A 10,950-nucleotide genomic window follows, 5' to 3' on the forward strand; every position below is an offset into this window, starting at 1 on the left:
ATTTAGATTATTGTTGGAGGCTATGGTTTTGTAATTAGTGATATTTATGATTATAGTAATCTTAGATCATGTATTTTCGCTTCCTACTTATTTTACTCTATTTTGTCCGATGGGTGATACCATCAGCCAGTTACTAGTTAATTGATTTGGATGTATTGTCAATAACCCCTCCAAGATGGATCATGTTAGGTTTTTGAATTTGCTAATTCAGTTACAAAATAATTATGGATGCAAGTTATTTTGGTAACAATTTGATCAAGGAATAGTTGTAAAGGAATTCCCGAAAAGCTTGTTTGATGTACATACATACGAGACATCCAAAGAAGACCTAGAGGATGTGGTTAAACCTAACAAATCATAATAGAGAACCTATATGATGTTAAATTTAATCAAATGCCTGAAATGTGACTGGACTAAAGAAGGAACTCCTTGGTTCCTTGTTAGATGGATCGTTAGGACGGGACACGTGATGCAACTGAAGAAGAAGCTCCTTAGTCTCCTATTAGATGCCTCATCAGGACGGACTTGTAATGAGGATGAGTTACTTTTGTTCTTCACGTCATGACAAGACTCCTTTCTTGTTAAGACTTGGACATTTCTAGATCTCGGATTTGTGTATTTTGTTCATCACCTCTTAACATGAAATGAGTCTCGTTAAGATGCGATGAGTAAAATATTTTTCCTATAAAGGTTTCAAGTTAGACTTGGTGGGAAATTTTCTCTAATTAGTCTCAAAGGTTTCCTCCGAGCTGTGTGTCTCGTGACTTGGCTCTCAAGAGAGGACGTCGTAAAAGCTTCGGGCTATCCTTTTCTATTGGTGGTTTGATCGTCATTCCACAATACACAACTGTTCGCATTCTACGTCGTGAAAGAGTCTACTAAAAGGTTGGTGAGGAAATACACTCCATGAAAATGGTCGGCTAGGAAACAAGCAAGGAGCTTGCTCTTACAGAGTCTAGAGATTCTGAAGGATTGTGAGTATTTTCTACTATCTGTAATATAAATCTTCGTATAGTGATTTTCCATGTTTGGCTGCTCTGGAGTGGTTTTTCCCTTTAATTGGTTCAAATGATTTTCCACTTCGTCTATAAGTTTTGGTGTGGTGGTTGTGATATTTTAATTTCTACTGTGCATCATTAATTCTATGTTTGCATTATCAGTCTTGTTAATTTGGTGATTGGGGGCGAGACACAATCCTCATACTCCTTCAAACACTCTAAGAGAAATTTAATGCTCATGCTCTAAATCTTTAAAAACTTTCTCTTAGCACAATATAGTTTTTGCCCCCTTTGTTGCTTGGAAAAATCTTGCTTAGAAGAGCCATATATATAGGTAGCTAAGAATTATGTTTCCTTGCTAAAAAAAGGAACCCTAATATGGAAAAACCGAGGCGGCGTTCGGACACCTAAAGACTCTATTTGAACGCATCTAGGGTTATGTAGAAATTCAAGCTGGAGTTGGGAACCCTAAAACAGCAACTGACAGCTTGCGTCCAGACGGACTAAATCCCCGTTCGGACGCAGCTAGGTTAAACAACTAATTTAACACATCTCGTTCGAATCCTCATCGAACAACCTTGAGAATGAAGCTCTCTGCTTTTAGAACTAGATGCTGCATGTTTGAACGGACTTGCGAAGAGAGCTCTCGACTTTTAGTACTTTTAGCTACACATTCGAATGGACTATGAACGGTCTTGCAAACTGAGCTCTCTGTTTCTAGTACTAACTGCTGCACATTCAAACAAGTTACAAACGATCTTGCGAACATGTAGCACTTGAAGTGGTACAAAGCCAAAATGTAAGAAGATAAAGTCTTGGAAGGTTTTGATCACCAAATTTAGCCAACAAAAATATCTAACACTTATTGTGCCTGTGACGTAAGTGAATACATAGCAAGGTTATTGAGAATATCTAATTCAAAGTTAATACTTCCGAGAAGGATCAAATACTAGTGCAAAATTTCTTGGGCTTTTGTTGGTGATTTGAACGAGATGATGTAACCAATCACCCTATGACCTCTAGTCTAAAAAGGCTACTGCAACTGTGCATGTGCAATGATTTGCCTAGCTACGTGGGGTGCTTTTGAAGTGGATGCTAGGACCTAAATGTCAAAGGGTTAAATACCTAATAGGTTTTCTTTTTTTTATTATTTTTTATTTTTCTTAGGGTTTGATTTATGTCTTTATAATTTTGATAATAGACTAAATTAATTCTTTTGTTAGGTAATCGTTAATTGACCTAATAGAAATTTATGTGAACTAATTAAAAGTTGACACTTGACACTTGACATAAGTGGCCATGTCATCACTAATGACATAGCACCTAATTAAAATTTTTTATTTTTTTAAAAAATTAAAAATTAAAAATTAAAATTTTTTTTTTTTTTTTCAAAAAAAAAAAAATCGGGCACTCCCTTTGGCCACCAGATGGGGGTGGCCCAATTACCCACTGAGGGTGGCTCAACCACCCCCAGTGGGTACTAGGGGTGGTTTCGGCCACCCTCAAATTTTTTTTAAAAAATATATAGATATATTTTTTAAATTTTTTTTTCAAAATAAAAAATTTAATTAGGTGCCATGTCATCACTGATAACGTGACCACTTATGTCAAGTGTCAACTTTTAATTGGTCCACATGGACTTCCGTTAAGTCACTAACGTTCAACTGACAGAATAACTAATTTGGTCTATTATTAAAATCACAGGAACCTCCTGTAATAAAAATCAAACCCTAAGAAAAAAAAAAAAAAAAAAAAAACCCAGTGGTCTGAGATATTCAACCCTATTATAAGACTAAGGACACATTTGATACCAACGAATAAACCCAAAAGAATACCGATAGAAACTGCATTCCATTTCACCTTCTTGTATTCTGGTAATATTCACTCCTATTTCTGAATAAGTAATCATCATTCCAGTTTACCAAAATTTCTCTAAGTATTGATTATAAAGACAAAATTAAACATATGTTTAAGGACATTGACCAAAGCAATAATAAATCCTATGATTCAATTTGTAATGTTTGGATTAATAAAATTTCCTCACTTCCAAAGGGTTGAGGAAAAGAACAACAGTGCCAGTCTACCAAGGACATCGTCACATCAATGATATTTAAGTACTATTTGACACAATGATGGACCAATTAATCAGAGAGTCATGATTCAGAGCACGCCTGGCGTGCTTCACTGTCAAATGATGGACCAATTAATCAGAGAGTCATGATTCAGAGCACGTCTGGCGTGCTTCAACAGTGAAGCACGCCAGGCTAAATTTTTTTTTTTTTCAAAAAAATTAAAATAATAAAATAATAATAAAATAAAAAATCACGGCCGGGCGTGCTCTATATCTTTACCCATTAATCAGGTATGTGGTTTTCTTTTTTTTATAAATGTGTTGAAGCTACCCTTGATGCAAAAATTTTTATGGGCTTTACTTTCTAGGACAATAAATTGCTCTGAAGGCTAAGGCTTCGTTAGCTTTCACATAACATCTTTTCTAACAAAATTTCTTTCATATTTTCCAGTGTTTAGTACAACCAGAAATTGAGATTAAACTTTCTAGGGGCTTTGGGAACACGTTCATCGCAGTTACGAAATTCATTGTCAAATCTGGGAACAATACTTATTTTAAAATATAAAATAAAAAATCTTAGGATTGGTTAAGATTGTCATGTCAAGATAGTTGTGGGATAAAACGTGATATGTAATGATAGAAAACATATTGTGAAAATATTAGAATTAAGAAATAGACACAAAAATTTTACATTGTTCGGACACGTGATTTAACATATCACATTATTCAATCCAAAAATGGAATAGTTATTAGTTTATTTGGTTAATTGCACTATCATTTTTGGGAATACCAATATGATCTCTTACTGGGTATTTGGGAATATGAGTGTGAGAGTATGTGCTGTATTTCTCATATCTAACACATATAGCAAAAAGTCATTTTTTTTCTACAGGCACCCATAAAAAAACAAAAAAACATTCGTATTCATCTTCTGTGAGAGAGGAAATAATAGCACTATGGATGAGCTTGTCCTAATGATACCATAATTGAAAGGCTGGAAGGAGAATACTCAGTACAGGTGTGGTAGAAATGAATTTCGGTGGCCATGGGACCCTATTGAAAGACTAAGAACTAATTTGGGATTGCGATAGGAAATAAAGATTTTAAATTTCAAAAGAGTTTTATAAATAAATTCATTTTTAAGCCTTTCTTATAAATTTGTTTTGACTATTTTTATAGTAAAAAAAACATCAAATAAACACGTGCTTAACATGAAGAGAATTATGAAGTGATGGTAAGGGACCGATGAAGATGGAAGGGGGTGTTTGTTAAACACCCCAGTATTGTTCATTTTCCAGGACACTGTTCATGAATAAAATAATAATAATAATAATAATAATAATAATAATGATTGGTATGGGAAAATGAAAAAATGGTATTGAAAAGTAAAAAATTTTGTTTTATAGTGATTATTTTATTAGAATAGCAATAAAAAGTAAATGATGTGATATAAAAAAAATGAATGATTAGATATAAAAGTGAGAATGTTTTTTTTGAAAAAAAATGAAGTGAATAGTGTGGTGGAGAATGAATAGTGCCAAGGTGTTTGACAAACACCCCCGGAATGTTGGAAATCGGAGGAAAAGAATTGGAACTTGGGTTTACTGTTCTATTTATAGAAAAAATAGATATATAAATATTACAAACAACTTTACCAAGATATACGGGTTGTTAGAACTGAATATTTTGAATAGGATAAAAATTTCTTTCAAACTAGTTTGGAAGAAATATCCTCCAAATACATGAAATTTGTTATGATGTCATATATCAGATGAATCTTCAGATATATCTATGACATATTTTAAGTTTGACTTTGTCGATGAATCGAAACTGTCAGGTCAACAACATTGAGAAAAATCTAAAAATATAATAGTTATTCTGTTATTCGGTTGCGCAATCATTTTTGGGAATACCTATATATATATATATATATATATATATATATGATTTCTTATTGTGTATTTGGAAATGTGGGACTAAGAGTTTGTGTAGTATTTCTCATCTCTAAAAGTAATATAACAAAAAACCATATTTTTTTTTTTTTAAAAAAAAAAGCCTAAAGTCAAAGGTACCACAATTGAAAGGCTGAAAGGAGAACGTACGCTTAACCATACAAATCATTTCCTTCAAGATAATGAACAATTTGGGTACATCAAACTAAGAATATATATGAAATTGCGTTTGAAAATAAAGATTTTAAAGCTAAAAATAGTTGATTTAGAAAAATTTTATTTTTTAAGCTTTTCATAAGTGCATTTTGACCATTTTTAAGGGTTGTTTTAGAGTGCATTTGAGGGACCCAAAAGTGCGTTTAACACTCAAAAATTTTGTTTGAAGAAAAAGTGTAGTCATTTGGTAAAAAAACTTAAAAGCCCTTTAAAAGTTCAAAAAGCCTAAAAATAGAAAAAACATACTTTTGACAAAAACTTCATTTTTAAGCTTTTGCCAAAAAGCGTTTTTTAACTTAAAAACTCAATTTCTCAAACACAATCTCAAACAGGCTTTAGAATAGAAAAGAAATCAAATAAATACTTTTGGAGTTTTTTACCAATCAAACCAACTTTTTTGTTTGATACAACGTTGTTGAAGTACTAAAAATATTTTTTATTATAAGGCAATCTCAAACGCCTATTATCATGAGCAAGCTTAAACTTGAAGACAGAAATTTGGATGAGACGTGTGTCAGTGTGTGGTTTGGTTGTCATGAGTAATACTACAAGTTTCTCTTGTATCTCACTTGAGTCATCCAAGAATGATGTGGCTATTAAAATCATTAAGTGATTGATCATTATTGAATTTTGATCAAATCATGATTTTAATAGGCACATTATTCTTAGAGGTACTCAAAAGGGACACAAGAAGGATTTGTAGAATTATTTTGAGTGTTATACATACCATATAATCAATATTTGTTTGAAATTGAAACGTGTGTTTATTGTTCTATTTATAGAAAAAACAAAAAAGAACAAACAAAAATTACAAACAACATTATCGAAATACATGGAAATTTACAACTAACTATTTGGAATATTAAATTTAATCTATTATGATGTTATGCATCATTTGACTATTCAAATATATCTGTGACATATTTTAAGTTTGACTTTGTGGATGAGGATGAGAATTAAGCATCCTTATCTCCAATACTGAGCATACGAGTATATATATATACATATAAGCATTTATAAATTAAGATTGTTCAGAAAAACTAAGTAATGGGTGGGATATTAATGGGACTCATAGAATGTTTCCCATTCTTGGCCCATGTGGCAAGAGGAAAATGGATGGCTTTTTATGCAGCAATGATGGTGATGGTCGGGGCTGGAACAATCTACGTCTATCCTTCGTACAGCCAACAGATTAAACATACTCTTAGATATGATGAAGCCGGAATGAGTAAAATTAGTTATTCTAGATTGCTTGGACAATGCCTGGGGGTTTTCAATGGCATTATTGTTGAGCTCATACCAGCATGGTTGGGGCTCTTCCTCGGCGCAGTCATGAACTTGGGCGGCTATTTCCCGACATGGCTTGCGGTCACCGGACAGATTCCTCGCCCAAAAGTTTGGCAAATGTGCTTTTATATTGCGGTGGCAACCAATTCTGTAAACTTTACACAAACAATAGCCATTGTCAGTTCTGTCAACAACTTTCCGATGAATCGAGGTGTTGTTGTGGGTCTACTCAAGGGTGCCTTGGGGCTTAGCGGAGCTATCATAACCCAATTTTGCTATGGTTCGTACCTTATTCTTAAACCCACCACTTACCCAATTTTGAATTTAATTAATATTTAATTTATAATATTGTTTCCCATTCTAATATCAGATATTAAATCACCATTTATCCCAAAAATTTAATTATTTATTTCGTATATATTCAAACAGGTATATATGGACATGATGCCAAGGGCGGCCTTCTACTTATCTGTGCATTGCTCCCAGCCTCAGTATCACTCCTATTCATGTTCACAGTCAGGAATATTGTGAAGAATATTGGAAGGCAACCCAACGAGCTCAGGGTGTTCCTCAGTTTCTTTTATTTCACTATCTTGCTTGCCCTTTTTCTCATGGTAACGATGTTGCTTGAGGAATTCAAGATTGATCATCAGACACAAGCAGCAGCAGCCCATACAAAAACTGCCATTGTCATGGTGGTCATTACCCTGCTCTTCCTCCCGTTCATTCTTGTCATTAAAGAAGAGGCCACCATCTGGAAACAGGTAATATATATATGGAAAAATTCACTTTTAACCCCTTAAACTTCTACGCGATTTGACAAAACCCCTAAACTTTCAAATCTCTCAATTTAGATCCTTAAACTTTCAATTGCTCTCAATGTGGACCCCTCTGTCAATTTTAGCTGTTAAAAATACCAAAAAAGACTAAAATATTCCTTATTTTTTAAAAATAAAAAAATAAAAAATAAAAAGTTTTGGAATTAAAGGTAAAGTTGAAATTTTATACAAAAGTTAGGGGTATAAACGTTATGTAACATTTAAAATCTAACGAAAGAGTTCACATTGATAGCAATTGAAAGTTCAAGGGTTCAAAGTGAGAGATTTAAAAGTTTGGGAGTTTATCAAATCGTGTAAAAATTCAGGAGGTTAAACTGAAGTTTTCCCATATATATATATATATATATATATATAATCATCTCTTGTTTTTATTAAACTCATTGATCTGGATTATTTAATCATTTAGTTTATATTATATAATAGGTAATTGTTGAGAAACTACCACAAGCATTATTAAAAATGCCTGTCGTGGATTCTTCCTCTACTACTCAGCATAACAACAGATCTATATCGTCATGTTTTGCAAATATCTTCAAAAACAAACCAGAAAGAGGAGAAGACCACACCATTCTGCAAGCAATTCTCAGCGCCGACATGTTTTACATCATCATGCTGTCGCTATGTGGATACGGGTCAGCCATAACATTCAATGAACAATTACGACCCATCGGGTTGGCGCTTCAATATCACAAACGACTCATAGAATCCGTCATACCTCTCATGAGTATATGGAATTATTATGGGAGGGTCTACTCTGGGTTCGTCTCTGAACTCTTGCTCACGAAATGGAAACTTTCCCGCTCGATTATGATGTCGGCTCTTCTTCTCATGCAATGCTTTGGGTTACTCCTCATTGCCTTCCCAATAAGCCCCAACACATATTACGTCGCATCGGTCATCCTTGGATTTACCTATGGTGGACAAATAACGTTAATCTTGTGTATGACTTTAGAGTTATTTGGGACCAAACACACCGCTACACTTTTCAACATTTCAAAACTCGTACATCCACTCTGGAAATATCTATTCAATACAAAGCTTACCCAATTCCTTTACGCAAGAGAGGCAGCCAAGAACGTACCTCACGGCCGAATGGATGCATCAACTCTAAAGGATCTCACTTGCACGGGAACCCACTGTTTTAGGGGATCATTCTCCATTTTGGCTGCCATTGCATTCATTGGAGCTCTTGTCTCTCTTCGATTCGCAAGGAGAACACGAGAATTTTACCAAGGTGACATATATAAGCGATTTAGATAGAGTTGCATGGAGCATAACTATTTTGTAATGTCTCCTTAAAGTTCAAAACCTCTCAATTTAGTGTATCTAACTTTTGATTTTTTCAATGTCCATCCTCCATTAATTAGGATTTTACGTTAAATCCCAACAAAATTCTCAAAATACCACCTTTTTGTTTATAAAAAATATCTTTTTTTTTTTCTTTTTTTTTTTTTTTCAAATATTGAGCATGTGTATTTTTGCAAATAACGTTTAAATTCAGACAAGTGCCTCAATCTTTGTAATTTTGGGAAAAGTTAACAAACGGGTAAGATTGCAAACAATTGAAAGATTGATACACTAAATTGAGATAAATTGAATTTGAGGGGGAACATTGCAAAAGTGATGACAATTCAGGGGTAAAGTAAAGTTTCCCCATTCGCAAAATACCCATTATTATAAATAAAGAAAAAAAAAACAATTGCAAAGAATTAGGCATAGGTATTTTTGCAAATTCAGTTAAATTTTGACAGCATGAATCTTTGCAATTTTTTTATTTTATTTTGAGAATTTTAATAAGATTTAACAGAAAATCCTAACGAATGGAGGACATTGGAAAAAATTGAAAGTTCGATACTTCAAATTGAAAAATTTTTATCTTTGGGGAGGATAATTTTAAAATGCATACAAATTTAGAGGAGTTAAGTGAAGTTTCTGTATTAATTAAGAGGTTTGATGGTGAACCATATGTAAAGTTTGGAGATCAGGGTGTAAAGGCACAGATATATAAATGGTTCAAACATCCTTTATTAGTTGGACAATAGTGAGGCTCTAGAGAAAGGAGTACTATACAGAGATAAGACAAATAGAAAAAGAAAAAAATACATGCACAAACAAGGTGAATTGAAGATGGTTAGAATATTATTGTATATTCTCATACTCTACCGCATTGCCATATTTGTGACGAAATATTTGCATAATATTCTCAATCGGACACAAATTTCCTCTAAACTATTCTCGTGCCGTTTAATATTTTTGGTTTCTAAAAAATTAATGTTTAAGTTCCTATATTAATGGAATGACAATAAATGACTGTTAACATATTAAATAAAACTTGTGAGAGATGATATTTGGCACTTTTTAGACTAAGTCAAAGAAAATTTTCTCCAAACTGATTCAGAGGAAATTTGTGCCCTACTCAATATATTATGAAAATATTTTTCACATGTTATGGTTATATTTGCTACCATATTAGCTATTATAAATATGCTATGAATATTTTTGTGGTTAAGTAATTATTGTATTTCCTATGTTTTCTTGGCTATAAAATGATCATTCAATTGTATAGTTTACACATATCAAAAAGACAAGCTTATTTATGTCAAGTTTTATTTTATTTTGCTTGTCTTTTTCTTTAAAGATGATGCACAAGTTGGGTTTACAGGCATCATGTGGTTAGCAAATTTGAAATGATTTTGAAGGGCTTTATTATTTGAAGTGTTGTTTATTTGGCTCTCATTGGATGTTTAATTTCCTTGTCTTTTCTTCTTTATTTGTTGGGACAAAATGATGTACACCACCAGTTAGGAAATTCATATATTTTCATCTTCTTCTGGTATTCTAGTAATATTTATTCCTATTCCTAACTAATCATCATTTCAGTTTACAGAAATTTCTCTAAGTATTGATTTTAAAGACAAAATTAAGCATATGTTTAAACATAGTGACCAAAGCAATACTAAATCCTATGATTCAATATATAATGATTCGGTTAATAAATGAGAAATGCTATGGGACCAAATTTTTTACTAAGAGATGGGAACCGAAATGATGTGAAGCTTATTCATTGGTACCCGTAGCATTTATTTTGATTAATTGTTTTGATCATTTTCAAGAAATAAGATTCACATTATTTTGGTATTCATATCTTGTTAAAAGATTTGGTACCTTAGCACTTTTCTAATAAAATTTCCTCCCTACCATAGGGTTGAGGAAAAGAACACCGGTGACAATCTACCAAGGAAACTAATATACGCCACTATTCAAATTAACAACGACGTCAATCATATTTCAGTACCATTTGACACCATGATGGACAAATTAATCATCTATGCATTTTTTTTTTTTTTTTAATAAATGTGCTGAAGCTATTTGACGTCAATTTTTTTTTTCTGAAAAATGTTTTTCCTATTTTCTGGTACTTGGTACGACGAAAAATTGAGGTCAAATCGAAAATATTTTATGTTCAATAGGAAAATCTTCTTGAATATCAATAAAATGGTTTTTTTTTTTTTTTTTTTTTTAACTATAAACCATTTTTCAAATTTCAGCTTCTTCTTCTCAAATCGCTAGAGTTCATAGTTTCGGAA

The 10,950-nt window shown here is 32.6% G+C and overlaps 1 protein-coding gene across 1 annotated transcript; it reads left to right on the forward strand.

The window, feature by feature from the left end:
* The first annotated feature begins 6,284 nt into the window (after positions 1–6,284).
* On the forward strand, positions 6,285–8,623 carry LOC132174058 (uncharacterized). Its single transcript, XM_059585772.1, has 3 exons — positions 6,285–6,804; positions 6,954–7,288; positions 7,787–8,623. Exons 1-3 carry the CDS (start codon positions 6,285–6,287, stop codon positions 8,621–8,623), a joined length of 1,692 nt encoding a protein of 563 aa, XP_059441755.1.
* Positions 8,624–10,950: the final 2,327 nt, after the last annotated feature.

This window comes from Corylus avellana, chromosome ca1, assembly GCF_901000735.1.
Source record: "Corylus avellana chromosome ca1, CavTom2PMs-1.0".
NCBI classification, from domain to species: domain Eukaryota; kingdom Viridiplantae; phylum Streptophyta; class Magnoliopsida; order Fagales; family Betulaceae; genus Corylus; species Corylus avellana.

Excerpts from the sequence above, each read along its gene's own strand:
- LOC132174058 (XM_059585772.1), top strand. The coding sequence starts at position 6,285 with ATGGGTGGGATATTAATGGGACTCATAGAATGTTTCCCATTCTTGGCC. Across the intron at positions 6,805-6,953 it reads CATAACCCAATTTTGCTATG|GTATATATGGACATGATGCC; the intron begins GTTCGTACCTTA and ends ATATTCAAACAG. Across the intron at positions 7,289-7,786 it reads AGGCCACCATCTGGAAACAG|GTAATTGTTGAGAAACTACC; the intron begins GTAATATATATA and ends ATTATATAATAG.